At 42.4% G+C, this 15,717-nt stretch overlaps 1 protein-coding gene across 1 annotated transcript in view; it reads right to left on the bottom strand.

The window, feature by feature from the left end:
- Positions 1-358: 358 nt before the first annotated feature.
- Positions 359-15,717, bottom strand: part of C8H1orf131 (chromosome 8 C1orf131 homolog) — a 31,177-nt gene continuing 15,818 nt past the window's right edge. The window contains exons 3-7 of the mRNA XM_043477147.1: positions 14,090-14,155; positions 3,301-3,396; positions 3,085-3,171; positions 2,449-2,501; positions 359-1,238 (exon numbers count right to left, since the gene is read on the bottom strand). Of these exons, the coding sequence (XP_043333082.1) occupies positions 1,100-1,238; positions 2,449-2,501; positions 3,085-3,171; positions 3,301-3,396; positions 14,090-14,155 (441 nt within the window). The 3' untranslated portion in view covers positions 359-1,099. The remainder of the gene's footprint in view (positions 1,239-2,448; positions 2,502-3,084; positions 3,172-3,300; positions 3,397-14,089; positions 14,156-15,717) is intronic.

The following is a 15,717-nucleotide window of genomic DNA, read 5'->3' as shown; positions in this document are numbered from 1 at the left end:
ATCTTCTACATCTTCTTAAAAAATACACTTAAAAACTGCCAAGGACTTCGCTGGTGGTCTTAGTGGTTAGGAATCCACCTGCCAATGGTTCCATCCCGAATCTGGGAAGATCCCACATGCAGTAGAACACCTAAGCCTGCACTCCACAACTACTGAACCCATGCATCTAGAGCCCATGCTCTGCGCCAAGAAGCCACCGCAATTGAGAAACCCTTATACTGCAACTAGAGTAGCCCACAGGCAACAATGCAGGGACAGAAGACTCAGCTCAGCCAAAAATGAATGGACTAATTAAAATAAATCTGCCAAAATACTGACCCTAATGAATACTGCCTTTCAAAATAAACCAGAAAAAAAAAGTACTTCCAGTGTTTTAATTTAATAAAACATTTCCAATTTTGCTTCAGTTCAAAACATACTTTGAACAGTGTCAGTGCCTTCCAAGTCAACGTATGACCCACTTAAGAGAGTCAGCCAGTGTTGAGAAGCACCCCCCTGTGTTCCCCAAACTTTATGTGTGGCTGCCCCAAGAGGTGACTTTGAAGGAGGTAACATTTGTTTAACTTATTGGTCGTGTTTTTTAATAGTCATGTTCATTTTTACCAAAAAATTGTATCTACACAGCTTCTTACAAAGTAGATTTTATACACCTTAGGTAGGCTGAAAATTTAAACTGCTTTTCCCACAAAACAACTGATAAATTATCACATTCTTAATTCTTTAATGATTAAACCTTTTTATAAAATTAAAAAGCAATTTTAAGCTAATTATTAGCATCTACAAATCTGTAAAATTATGAAATATCTACAAGCAAACACACAAGGCACCAGTGAAAGTGAAACCTGAGTGAACCTCACTGGAGAATATTAAACATTCTTCTCAATAATTTGACTTCAGATTCACATTGCAGTTGGCCCAATGTGGTTATCATTAAAAAACAGATACTTCAGCAGCTAGAAATTCATTATTTCAATTTTTTTTCCTTAAGATAAAAAACAGTCTATGGAATACAAAATAAATAAGAATAATCTGAAGTCTTGTAGGGGTCCAGTTTCAGTCCATTTGGCACTTTCCCATTTCTCTATTTTATAAAGTAACGTCATTTAGGCACTCTGGAAGAATTTATTTTCTTGATATCAACTTGGCTCAGAATCAATGTCCCATTTTTGAATTTTCCAACCTGTCCAATCCGTCCACTTGACAAAATACTTGGAGCAGACTTCTTCTTCTTTGATTTCCTACATTTAAAGTGAGAGAAAATTACTATAACGAAGCTTTAAACAAATGATCCCAGCACCGCAGGCCACCTGGGTCTGCTCCTGTGAACCCTCAGCTTTTCCCAGGCACGGCCCCCAGCCCAGAACTGCCTCCTGCCTCAGGGCCTTTGCACTGGTTTCTTCTACCCTGAATAATCTGCTACCAGGTCTTTCCAGATCTTCCTCTTTATTCAGTTCTCAAGATTGAGATGTGGCTTCCTTAGAACAGCACACCAGCCCGCCTTCAGCGACATTCTCTCATGGTGTGCTAAACTTCAACCTCCTCACGAAGCCTGCCAGCTGCCCTGGGGGCTCAGATGGTAAATCTGCTTGCAATGCGGGACACCTGGGTTCGATCCCTGGATTGGGAAGATCCCCTGGAAGAGGGCATGGCAACCCACTCCAGTATTTTTGCTTGGAGAATCCCATGGACAGAGGAGCCTGGTGGACTACAGTCCATGGGGTCTGCAAAGAATCGGACACAGCTGAGAGACTAACACTTCCACGAAGCCTGCCAGGACCTGACATGCCCTTACATATCTGTTTATAGGTTTTAATGTGCTTCCCGCCCTAAAATGTGTGCTCCTCCAGGGCACAGACCGTCAATGTGCTCACGGCTGTACCCCCAACATCTATGTGCCCAGCACACAGCAGGACCTCAACACACCACACAACCAGAAACAAATAAATGATCAGCTTTCAGCTGTAGACAAAAGTAGATTTTTAAACAGTAATTTGAGGAGAGAGAAAGAGGTACTTGAACGAAAGCTAAGAAATAAGCAGAATGGCAGAAAATCAAGGTCCCACTACTCAAAACCCCAGCGCTCTCCCTTGTGTGGCTGTGGACAGGCAGGCAACACAGACCCCGGCTGGTCATGCTGACCCAGCAGCACCTCTCTTAGAAGGGAACAGAGGTCTTGTTGGAAACTGCAGTCCCAGCTTTTCCATCAGTCACTGCACCTGTCTGGTGCTTGAAAATAGGTTCCTGATTCAACTCTGAGGGAGTCACCTCATCTTGGACGATTCACTAAGTCCTGTCTCCCCCCTCAAGGGCTTGCCTTAGGATAAAAGAGAGACAGTGCAGCACCACAGCAGGCTCGAAACACCACGTGCATTCAAGGTATCACCTTCAGAACTAACCAAAAGGTTTTACCCGAACCATTCCACCCCAGTGCCTAACAGTATCACTTACCTGTCTTCTTGCCCTTTCCTCTTCTTTTTCTTGAAAATATCTGTGTCCTTGGCCTGATTTCAGAATCAAAGAAAAAATACGTATCCATAATGGATAAAGGAGATTCAAAAAAAGGCAAGAGATTTGTCAACAAAAGCCACAGAGATACCATTTATTTTTAATATTTTTTCAAGTAGGCACATTAAACGTAACAGACTCAAAGTTTCATCCTAAAACTCTTTCAAGACTGTGAAAGGCCATTCAGAGAAAATGAACAGTAGAAAGGTCAAACCTTCCATTTTTAAGTGAAAGGGAGGGAACATAACATCCGCATACCCTTGTGGTTTGTCATAAGCCATGTGTTCTACACAATGCAAAATGCAAAAGAAACAACTTGATATAGTGAAAAGATCAAAGTAGCTCATAGTATCTGAATGGGAGTTTGCCATTTCAAAGCAACTCTTTCATGTAAATGAGTCAGATTACGTGGCTGGTATCACAAAATGCAGCTGACTCAAAGAAGTGGACAGAATGGTTATTTAACTCTAGGCTCGTTGCTGCCTAGACTGCTTTCCAAGCAGAGGGGTCCAGCACTGCACTGCGGCAAACTGACACCATCTTTCCATTCTAGTTTAATAAAGAGGCTATGACACCTACCATTCTCTTTTCCTCTTCCTTTGCTGCCTTCTTTTCTTTGATGTGCTCCTGCAAAACCTTGTAATTCACATAACTATTTTTGGGAGGCTGAAAGGAGAAAGGACATGTCTCATTTTTTATCTTGCAAACACTTCCCAGCACCCCCCACCCTCCCTTGCTCAGGGGTTCCCCTCCTCCATAACCCGGCTGGAGTGGAAGGCAGAGGCAGCCCCTCACCCGAGCACCCAGCATAATGGCACGTTCCCGCTCCAGGACTCTCTCCTTTCCTTTTCCATAGCCTGTGATCCCAAACCGGTGCACTTCCAAGCGAGCCTGCAGATACAAAGCAGAGTCAGACCCGAGTGCCTTCCAGAGACTCCACAGAGGGAGCACAGCCCCAGGGGTACTGCCCGCCAGACACGATGCGCTGCACCCCCAACGCTACTATGTGTGACCCTCAGCGGCCGGCTACACCGCCGAAGAGTTCTGTCACAGTGGCAGGTCAGCGGCTTTGTGGAGCCTCTCACAAAGGTTCGTGACTTCCCCACACCATTCTCCCACATTTAGTGCAGGCAGCTGAAGCTGAGATTTCCCTGCGCACACATCAGTGACAAAACCAGAATGACCCACAGAGCTCTATGGCACTTCAGATGTGCCCTAAACAAGCTGCTACCCGCAAAGGCAACAAAGCACTCCCCAGACACATCTACTCACACCGAGAAACACTTTATCACAGCAGCTTCAACACAGGTCCATTTCCTTTAAAAACATTGTTGGAACTTCCCTAATCCACTGGTTAAAGAATCTGCCTTGCAATGCAGGGGATATGGGTGGGATCCCTGGTCAGGGAACTAAAATCCCACAGGCCAAGGAGCTATGAGCCTGAGCATGCCATAGCCTGTGCATCACAACCATAGATCCCACATAACACAACTAAGACTCAGGGCAGCCAAAAAATAAATACATTAAAAAAATTTTTTAATACATTATATATAAAAAAAAATATTGTAAAAGAGGAAAAGTCACCAATACCCACCCTTGGCAGCTGAACTACTTCCTACCTTTTTTCTCACACATTTTTATTTATTTTTTTAATTTATTTTAATTGGAAGCTAATTAGTTTACAGTATTGTGGTGGTTTTTGCCAGACACTGACATGAATCAGCCATGGGAGTACATGTGTTCCCCATCCTGAACCCCACTCCCACCTCTCTCCCCATCCCATCCCTCAGGGTCATCCCAGTGCACCAGCCCCGAGCACCCTGTCTCATGCATCAGACCTGGACTGGTGATCTGTTTTACGTATGATAATATACATGTTTCAGTGCTATTCTCTCCCACATCCCTTGCGTTCTCCCACAGAGTCCAAAAGTATGTTCTTTACATCTGTGTCTCTTTTGCTGTCTCGCATATAGGGTCATAGTTACCATCTTTCTAAATTCCATATATATGTGTTAGTATACTATATTGGTGTTTTTCTTTCTGATTTACTTCACTCTGTATAATAGGCTCCAGTTTCAACCACCTCATTAGAACTGATTAAAATGCATTCTTTTTAATAACTGAGTAACATTCCCTTGTGTAAATGTACTATAACTTTCTTATCCATTCGTCTGCCAATGGACATCTAGGTTGCTTCCATGTCCTGGCTATTATAAACAGTGCTGCGATGAACACTGGGGTACATGTGTCTCCTTCAATTTTGGTTTCCTTGGTGTGTATGCCCAGCAGTGGGATTGCTGGGTCGTATGGCAGTTCTATTTCCAGGTTTTTAAGGAATCTCCACACTGTTCTCCATAGTGGCTGTACTAGTTTGCATTCCCACCAACAGTGTAAGAGGGTTCCCTTTTCTCCACACCCTCTCCAGCATTTATTGCTTGTAGACTTTTGGATAGCAGCCATTCTGACTGGCATGAGATGGTACCTCATTGTGGTTTTGATTTGCATTCCTCTGATCATGAGTGATGTTGAGCATCTTTTCACATATTTGTTAGCCACCTGTAGGTCTTCTTTGGAGAAATGTCTGTTTAATTCTTTGGCCCATTTTTTGATTGGGTTGCTTATTTTTCTGGAATTGAGCTGCAGGAGTTGCTTGTATATTTTTGAGATTGTTTGCCAGTTGCTTCGTTTGCTATTATTTTCTCCCATTCTGAAGGCTATCTTTTCACCTTGCTTATAGTTTCCTTTGTTGTGTAAAAGCTTTTAAGTTTAATTAGGTCCCATTTGTTTATTTTTGCTTTTATTTCCATTACTCTGGGAGGAGGGTCATAGAGGATCCTGCTATGATTTACATCAGAGTGTTTTGCCCATATTTTCCTCAAGGAGTTTTATAGTTTCTGGTCTTACCTTTAGATCTTTAATCCATTTTGAGTTTATTTTTGTGTATGGTGTTAGAAAGTGTTCTAGTTTCATTCCTTTACAAGTTGTTGACCAGTTTTCCCAGCACCACTTGTTAAATAGATTGTCTTTTGTCCATTGTATAGTCTTGCCTCCTTTGTCAAAGATAAAGTGTCCATAGGTGCCTGGATTTACCCCTGGGCTTTCTATTCTGTTCCATTGATCTATATTTCTGTCTTTATGCCAGTACCACACTGTCTTGATGACTGTAGCTTTATAGTATACCCTGAAGTCAGGAAGGTTGATTCCTCCAGTTTCATTCTTCTTTCTCAAGATTGCCTTGGCTATTTGAAGTTTTTTGTATTTCCATACAAATTGTGAAATTATTTCTTCTAGTTCTCTGAAAAATACCGTTGGTGGCTTGATAGGGATTGCACTGAACCTGTAGATTGCTTTGGGTAGTATACTCATTTTCACTATATGGATTCTTCCAATCCATGAACATGGTATATTTCTCCATCTATTTGTGTCCTCTTTGATTTCTTTCATCAGTGTTTTATAGTTTTCTATATATAGGTATTTTGTTTCTTTAGGTAGATTTATTCCTAAGTATGTTATTCTTTCCTTTGCAATGGTGAATGGAATTGTTTCCTTAATTTCTGTTTTCTCATTGTTAGTGTATAGGAATGAAAGGGATTTCTGTGTATTAATTTTATATCCTGCAACTTTACTATATTCATTGATTAGCTCTAGTAATTTTCTGGTGGAGTCTTTAGGGTTTTCTATGTAGAGGATGGAGGCTCATGACATTGTACAGGAGACAGGGATCAAGACCATCCCCATGGAAAAGAAATGCAAAAAGGCAAAATGGTTGTCTGAGGAGGCCTTACAAATAGCTGTGAAAAGAAGAGAAGTGAAAAGCAAAGGAGGAAAGGAAAGATATTCCCATTTGAATGCAGAGTTCCAAAGAATAGCTAGGAGAGATAAGAAAGCCTTCCTCAGTGATCAATGCAAAGAAACAGAGGAAAACAACAGAATGGGAAAGACTAGAGATCTCTTCAAGAAAATTAGAGATACCAAGGGAACACTTCATGCAAAAATGGGCTCAATAAAAGATAGAAATGGTATGGACCTAACAGAAGCAGAAGATATTAAGAAGAGGTGGCAAGAATACACAGAAGAACTGTACAAAAAAGATCTTCACGACCCAGATAATCACGATGGTGTGATCACTCACCTAGAGCCAGACATCCTGGACTGTGAAGTCAAGTGGGCCTTAGAAAGCATCACTACGAACAAAGTTAGTGAAGGTGATGGAATTCCAGTTGAGCTATTTCAAATCCTGAAAGATGATGCTGTGAAAGTGCTGCACTCAATACGCCAGTGAATTTGGAAAACTCAGCAGTGGCCACAGGACTGGAAAAGGTCAGTTTTCATTCCAATCCCTAAGAAAGGCAATGCCAAAGAATGCTCAAACTACCGCACAATTGCACTCATCTCACACGTTAGTAAAGTAATGCTCAAAATTCTCCAAGCCAGTCTTCAGCAATACGTGAACCGTGAACTTCCAGATGTTCAAGCTGTATTTAGAAAAGGCAGAGGAACCAGAGATCAAATTGCCAACATCCGCTGGATGATAGAAAAAGCAAGAGAGTTCTGGAAAAACATCTGCTTTATTGACTACGCCAAAGCCTTTGACTGTGTGGATCACAATAAACTGTGGAAAATTCTGAAAGAGATGGAAATACCAGACCACCTGACCTGCCTCTTGAGAAACCTGTATGCAGGTCAGGAAGCAACAGTTAGAACTGGACATGGACAACAGACTGGTTCCCAATAGGAAAAGAAGTACGTCAAGGCTCTATACTGTCACCCTGCTTATTTATATGCAGAGTACATCATGAGAAACGCTGGGCTGGAAGAAGCACAAGCTAGAATCAAGATTGCTGGGAGAAATATCAATAACCTCAGATATGCAGATGACACCACCCTTATGGCAGAAAGTGAAGAGGAACTAAAAAGCCTCTTGATGAAAGTGAAAGAGAAGAGTGAAAAAGTTGGCTTAAAGCTTAACATTCAGAAAACTAAGATCATGGCATCTGGTCCTATCTCTTCATGGGAAATAGATGGGGAGACAGTGGAAACAGTGTCAGACTTTATTTTGGGGGGCTCCAAAATCACTGCAGATGGTGACTGCAGCCATGAAATTAAAAGACGCTTACTCCTTGGAAGGAAAGTTCTGACCAACCTAGACAGCATATTAAAAAGCAGAGACATTACTTTGCCAAGAAAGGTCCGTTTTTCCAGTGGTCATGTATGGATGTGAGAGTTGGACGGTGAAGAAAGCTTAGCGCCGAAAAATTGATGCTTTTGAACTATGGTGTTGGAGAAGACTCTTGAGAGTCCCTTGGACTGCAAGGAGATCCAACCAGTCCATCCTAAAGGAGATCAGTCCCAGGTGTTCATCGGAAGGACTGATGCTGAAGCTGAAACTCCAGTACTTTGGCCACCTCATGCGAAGAGATGATTCATTGGAAAAGACCCTGATGCAGGGAGGGATTGGGGGCAGGAGGAGAAGGGGATGACAGAGGATGAGATGGTTGGATGGCATCACTGACTCTATGGACATGGGTTTGAGTAGACTCCAGGAGTTGGTGATGGACAGGGAGGCCTGGCGTGCTGCGATTCACAGGGTCGCAAACAGTCAGACACGACTGAGCGACTGAACTGAACTGAACTGATGTAGAGGATGTCATCTGCAAACAGTGAGAGTTTTACTTCTTTTCCAATCTGGATTACCTCTATTTCTTTTTCTTCTCTGATTGCTGTGGTCAAAACTTCCAAAACTATGTTGAATAGCAGCCGTGAGTGGGCACCCTTGTCTTGTTCCTAACTTTAGGGGAAATGCTTTCAACTTTTCACCATTGAGGATAATGTTTTATGTGGGCTTATCACATATGGCTTTTATTATGTTGAGGTATGTTCCTTCTATGCCTGCTTTCTGGAGGGTTTTTTTTTTTTATCATAAATGGATGTTGAACTTTGTCAAAGGATTTCTCTGCATCTATTGAGATAATCATATGGTTTTTATCTTTCAATTTGTTAATGTGGTGTATTACATTGATTGATTTGTGAATACTGAAGAATCCTTGTACCCGTGGGATAAAGCCCACTTGGTCATGATGTATGATCTTTTTTAACATGTTGTTGGATTCTGTTTGCTAGAACTTTGTTAAGGATTTTCTCATCTATGTTCATCAATGATATTGGTCTGTAGTTTTCTTTTTTTGTGGCATCTTTGTCTGGTTTTGATATTAGGGTCATGGTGGCCTCATAGAATGAATTTGAAGTTTATCTTCCTCTGCAATTTTCTGGAAGAGTTTGAGTAGGTAGGTGTTAGCTCTTCTCTGAATTTTTGGTAGAATTCAGCTGTGAAGCCGTCTGGTCCTGGGCTTTTGTTTGCTGGAAGATTTCTGATTACGGTTTCGATTTCTGTGCTTGTGATGGGTCTGTTAAGATTTTCTATTTCTTCATGGTTTAGTTTTGCAAAGTTATACTTTTCCAAGAATTTGTCCATTTCTTCCAAGTTATCCATTTTATTTGCATATAGTTGCTGACAATAGTCTCTTACGATTCTTTGTATTTCTGTGTTGTCTGTTGTGACCTTTCCATTTTCATTTCTAATTTTGTTGATTTGATTCTTCTCCCTTTGTTTCTTGATGAGTCTGGCTACTGGTTTGTCAATTTTATTTATCTTCTCAAAGAACCAGCTTTTGGCTTTGTTGATTTTTGCTATGGTCTCTTTTGTTTCTTTTGCATTTATTTCTGTCCTAATTTTTAAGATTTCTTTCCTTCTACTAACCCTGGGGTTCTTCATTTCTTCCTTTTCAAGTTGCTTTGGGTGTAGAGTTAGGTTATTTATTTGACTTTTTTCTTGTTTCTTGAGGTAAGCCTGTAATGCTATGAACCTTCCCCTTAGCACTGCTTTTACAGTGTCCCACAGGTTTCGGGTTGTTGTGTTTTCATTTTCATTTGTTTCTATGCATATTTTGATTTCTTTTTTGATTTCTTCTGTGATTTGTTGGTTATTCAGAAGTGTGCTGTTTAGCCTCCATATTTTTATATTTTTAATTTTTTTCCTGTAGTTGACATCTACTCTTACTGCATTGTGGTCAGAAAAGATGACTGGAATGATTTCAATTTTCTTGAATTTATGAAGGCTAGATTTATGGCCCAGGATGTGATCTATTCTGGAGAAGGTTCCGTGTGCACTTGAGAAACAGGTGAAATTGACTGTTTTAGGGTGAAATGTCCTATAGATATCAATTAGGTGTAGCTGCTCCATTGTGTCATTTAAAGTTTGTGTTTCCTTGTTAATTTTCTGTTTAGTTGATCTGTCCATAGGTGTGAGTGGGGTATTAAAGTCTCCCACTATTATTGTGTTATTGTTAATTTCCCCTTTCATACTTGTTAGCATTTGCCTTACATATTGCAGTGCTCCTATGTTGGGTACACATATATTTATAAATGTTATATCTTCTTCTTGGATTGATCCTTTGATCATTATGTAGTGTCCTTCTTTGTTTCTTTTCACAGCCCTTATTTTAAAGTCTATTTTATCTCATATGAGTATTGCTACTGCTGCTTTCTTTTGGTCTCTATTTGCATGGACTATCTTTTTCCAGCCCTTCTTTTCCAGCCTGTATCTGTCCCTTGTTTTGAGGTGGGTCTCTTGTAGACAGCATATATAGGGGTCTTGCTTGTGTATCCGTTCAGCCAGTCTTTGTCTTTGGTTGGGGCATTCAACCCATTTACATTTAAGGTAATTATTGATAGGTATGGTCCCGTTGCCATTTACTTTGTTTTTTGGGGTTTGCATTCATATAACCTTTCTGTGTTTCCTGTTTAGAGACGATCCTTTAGCATTTGTTGAAGAGCTGGTTTGGTGGTGCTGAATTCTCTCAGCTTTTGCTTGTCTGTAAAGCTTTTGATTTCTCCTTCACATCTGAATGAGATCCTTGCTGGGTACAGTAATCTGGGCTGTAGGTTATTCTCTTTCATTATTTTAATTATGTCGTGCCATTCCCTTCTGGCCTGAAGAGTTTCTATTGAAAGATCAGCTGTTATCCTTATGGGAATCCCCTTGTGTGTTATTTGTTGCTTTTCCCTTGCTGTTTTTAATATTTGCTCTTTGTGTTTGATCTTCGTTAATTTGATTAATACATGTCTTGGGGTGTTTCACCTTGGGTTTATCCTGTTTGGGACTCTCTGGGTTTCTTGGACTTGGGTGGCTATTTCATTCCCCGTTTTAGGGAAGTTTTCAACTATTATCTCCTCAAGTATTTTCTCACAGCATTTCTCTTTGTCTTCTTCTAGGACTCCTATGATTTGAAAGTTGGGGCATTCAACATTGTCCCAGACGTCTGAGATTGTCCTCATTTCTTTTGATCCTTTTTTCTTTTTTCCTCTCTGCTTCATTTATTTCCACCATTCTATCTTCCACCTCACTTATCCTATCTTCTGCCTCAGTTATTCTACTGTTGGTTCCCTCCAGAGTGCTTCTGATTTCAGTTATTGCATTATTCATGACTGATTGACTTTTTTATTTCTTCTAGGTCCTTGTTAAACTTTTCTTGCATCTTCTCAATCCTTGTCTCCAGACTATTTATCTATAACACCATTTTGTTTTCAAGATTTTGGATCACTTTTACTACCATTATTCTGAATTCTTTTTCAGGTAGACTCCCTATCTCCTCCTCTTTTGTTTGGTTTGGTGGGCTTTTATCATGTTCCTTTACCTGTTGAATATTTCTCTGCCTTTTCATCTTGTTTAGGTTGCTGTGTTTGGGGTGGCCTTTCTGTATTCTGGCAGTTTGTGGTTCCTCTTTATTGTGGAGGTTCCTCGCTATGGGTGGGGTTGGACAAGTGGCTTGTCAAGGTTTCCTGGTTAGGGAAGCTTGCGTCAGTGTTCTGGTGGGTGGAGCTGGATCTCTTCTCTCTGGAGTGCAATGAAGTGTCCAGTAGTGAGTTCTGAGATGTCTATGGGTTTGGTGTGACTTTTGGCCACCTGTATTTTTGTGCTCAGTGTTATGTACCTGCGTTGTTGGAGAATTAGCTTGGTAAGTCTTGCTCTGAAACTTGTTGGCTTTTGGGTGGAGCTTGGTTTTAGTGTAGGTATGGAGGCTTTTGGATGAGCTCTTGTCAATTAATCTTCCCTGGAGTCAGGAGTTTTCTGGTGTTCTCAAGTTTTGGATTTAGGCCTCCTGCCTCTGGCTTTCAGTGTTATTCTTACAGTAGCCTCAAGACGTCTCCATCCATATAGCACCGTATGATAAAACATCTAGGTTAATGGTGAAAAGATTCTCCATAGTGGGGGACACCCAGAGAGGTTACATGGAGTTACATGGAGAAGAGAAGAAGGAGGCAGGAGATAGAAGTGACCAGGAGAAGAGGGGGAGTCAAAAGGAGAGAGACCAAGCTAGCCTCTGATCAGTTCCCTAAGTGTTCTCCACAGCCTGGGACACCCAAAGAGATTCACAAGAGTTAAGTAGAGAAGCAAAGGGGGAGGGAGGAGATAGAAGTGACCTGGGGGAGAAAAAGGAGAGTCAAAAGGGGAGAGAGCACTCAAGCCAGTAATCACACTCCTAAGTAAAAATGGGTACTGAAGATTGGATTCTTAAAGGTACAGAATTGATAACAAATATGAAAAAGCAAAGGTTAAAAATCTACAGTAGAGGTTAGACTCTGAAAAATACAATATTAAAAAAAAATTTATCACAAGTTGTAAAAAAAGATATATAAAATTTGCTTTAAAAATAGGGTCTTTTTTTGGCAAGGTAATAGTAGGTTTTAAAAATGAAAATTAAAGGAGTAATAAAGAACTTAAAAGTTAAGAAAAATTAAAACGTGATAATAGAAAAATATACCTAGGAATTTCTCTGGAGCTGTTGAGGGCAGTGTGAGGTCAGTTCATTTTCAGATAGTTCCTTGATCCAGCTTATACTTCTCAAGATCTGTAGGCCCCTTTGTATGTAGTCGGTGCTAACTGCAGGGTTTTAATCTGTCGCACCTGTCACTTCCAAGGCCGTTCTCTCTGTTTATTTTGGCTTCTTCTGTTTGCTGGCCTCTTCAGTGTCTAATTTCCGCCCTGACACAAGGGGGCGCTGGTGGTCACTTATTCAGGCTCGCTTGTTCAGTCGTGCTGTGGGGAGGGAGGGGCGCTGCAGACAAACATCCCTGGCGTGTGTGGGGAGCGCTCGCAGTGTCTGGGCCACACTGGGTTTGCCCCGCTCACGGCGTGTGTGCTTTCCCCGTCTACACTGCTCAGGCTCCAGGTTGCTCTGCCGGGAACTGTCTGAGGCAGGCCCTCGGTTGCGTGCACTTCCCAGGCCTAAGCCACTCAGGTTCAGGTCCTCGGGTACTCCACGAGGCGCAGACTCAGTTGGGCCTGCGTTTTGTGCCCTTCCCAGGTCCGAGCAGCTCAGGCCACCAGGTGCTTTGTGAGTGCTCTCTCCCCAAGTGGGCAGTGCGTCTTATCACCTCCCCATCCCAGCTGCTCAGGAGTGCCGTCTCAGGAGTGCCGTGTGTCTCCTCTGGGGAGCTGATCTCTGGCTGCGACCCTCCTGACGGATGTCAACCGTCCAGGAGCCCAGGAAGACTTGGTTAGCAACTGGGAGCCTGCTCACAGTTTGGTAGAGGATGCTGTCTCTGGGGCCGAGTTTGCCCCTCGCCTTCCGGCTCTGGCTGTCGCTGCCTGCCTGCCTGCCTCCCTGCCTCCGGTGGGGGATAGGTCCGCAGCCTGCTAGCTCTCCTCTGGTATTGGCTCAGTCCGTTGTTTTGTGAGTGGGCCTGCAGTGCCTCAGGTTAGAGCTTTTCGCAGGGAAGTTCTCTCTCTCTCTCTTTCCTCTTTTTTTTTCCTCTCTGGCTAACCCACAGTTTGGGCTGCTGTCTCATGTTAGCTCCCTCAGATTGCCCTTGGGGCATTCAGGCCCAGCAATGCAGCCGGCGCCTCCCAGTTCAGCCCCTGCTTGCTGGTGGCGGACAGGAGGTCTGGGCTACTTCTCCGCTGGGAGTTGTGGTTAGGCACATAATCTGTTCGGGTTTTATTTATTTATTTTTCCTCCCGGTTATGTTGCCCTCTGAGATTCCAAAACTTCCTACAGACCTGCGGTGAGAGGGTTTACTGGTGTTTGGAAACTTCTCCTCTTTTACAACTGCCTCCCCAGAATGGGTCTCTGTCCCTAGCTATTTAGTCTCTCTTTTTATCTTTTATATGTTGTTCTACCTCCTTTTGAAGATTATGGGCTGCCTTTCTGGGTGCCTGGTGTCCTCCGCCAGCATTCAGAAATTGTTTTGTGATATTTGCTCAGCGTTCAAATGATCTTTCAATGAATTTGTGGGGAGAAAGTGGTCATCCCGTTCTATTCCTCCAACATCTTAGGACCACCGCCCCCCCCCCCCACATTTTTAAAAAACCAAGTTACAACCACAGAACACACACATCCCTGCTTTTCCTACCACTATATCGTGGACACTGTAATCATAAAATCAGCATGTTTTAAACATCTGCACAATATTCAACCAAGTAAATGCAGTGTGCCCTGCATCACCATTCCCTGACCATTGGACAACATAGAAACACAAGCATTTTTGGTATTAAAACCTGGAAAAATAATTTAAAAACACCTACCTTTTCTAAGTTAAATTCTTGTATATCCACATCTTTATCAAGATGGTTTTGGTCTTTAGTTTTGGTCTGAAAAGGAAAAAAAAATTATTAAGGTCATCTGTCCCTTATAGTATCCATCCACCAAGAGACGAGTCATGTTTTTAAAAGCTGTGAAACTGGCCCAGATAACAAACAATAACATATGCTTGTTGCACAAAAGCCTAATTAACAGCAAATAGAAGAAAAATGGAGGAAATAAATTTAAGGTTTCAAAGTTTAAGATAGGATTGATGAGAAACAAAGGAAAAAGAGGAGTAAGGGAGAGACCAACATCTGTATCTCATGCAGTGTCTGTGGGAAGCTCCGTATAGTGAGGGGTTTAGAAAAGGATAACTGCCGAGCAGGGATTTTAGAGGGTAAAAAGTCATATTTAAATAATTCTCAGGACTCAGAACTTGGCGCTTTCACTGCCGTGGCCGGGGGTTCAATCTCTGGTTGAGGAATTAAGATCCCACAAGTCATGAGGGAAAAGGAGGAAGAGGGGGATGGAGGCGAAGGAAAGGGAGAAAGGAAGGAAGGAAGGAAAAAAGGCATAAAGGAACAAGTTTCTTTAAGGAACATCAGAAATCTAGAAATGATGGAGATGGGGATTCATAATTCCCAGTAGAAAATAATGATACTGCAAATGCCATCAAGATATGTGAGTCTTTACATGAATATACCCCCTGGTTATGGTTACCAGTCCATGGAATTAACCAGAAGTTTGAGACTTTAAGGAAACTCTCTTGTCAATCTGGCCAAGAACAGCAGTCACTATTCAATCTCAGGCCATCCTAGCCAGGCGGCATCTCGAAAAGCAGTTCTGGGCTCTGGCTCCACAGGGCGGGGCCTGTGCAGGATGCAGCTGTCTTGCAGAGCAATGGACAGGGGACTGGCTTGTTAAAACCACTCTGCTGGTCACCTGCCTTAACGGAGTAGGCTCGCTTTATTCATTCTTCCCTTTTTCCTCTCTTTAACCGCATACCTTCCCAGTTTCTCGTAGCCCAGCTGTTCTACATGTACGTAGTATCACCTCCTGCCCTGTGAGAGGTGGCTAAGGCTGGCTGGGATCACCAGCCCCCAACTGGGCCTGCACAGGGCCCAAGGAAGGGCCTTTCGGGGTCAGGTGCAGAAAACTCAACCCTCAGATCAAGTTGAGCACCTCAATTTTGAACACACTGAAGCCTATAACCCAGACACACCTGCATAGAACAGTGATTACCTCACCTTTCCCCCTTCCTCTAAAAACCTCTCCCCACACCTAAGATCATTGTGCTTATCCCATGAAGACCCAACCCCCCTCACTTTTGAGAGGCAGACGGAGACTTGTGCTCTCATCTCCTCGCTTGGCTGCCTGGTGAATAAATTGTAGATCACAGGATCTCAGTGTCCGGCTTGCTGCACGTTGAGCAAGTGGACCTGGTTCGGTAACAGAATCCTTCTTCACGGTAAAAACAAACATCTGGGAAAAAATTCTTGGCTAATTATTTTATGATGCTGAGTCTCTTAGCATGACCCCACCACTGCCTTAACTTTCATTTCTATTTTTAGCTTTAAACCACTTCAGCACGTTAATCAGCAGTCTCCCCTGTTTTCTTTGCCCCATCCTC

This window comes from Cervus canadensis, chromosome 8, assembly GCF_019320065.1.
Source record: "Cervus canadensis isolate Bull #8, Minnesota chromosome 8, ASM1932006v1, whole genome shotgun sequence".
Lineage (NCBI taxonomy): Eukaryota > Metazoa > Chordata > Mammalia > Artiodactyla > Cervidae > Cervus > Cervus canadensis.
The sequence above is the reverse complement of the archived record's forward strand: the minus strand, read 5'-3'. Positions and strand labels throughout refer to the sequence as shown.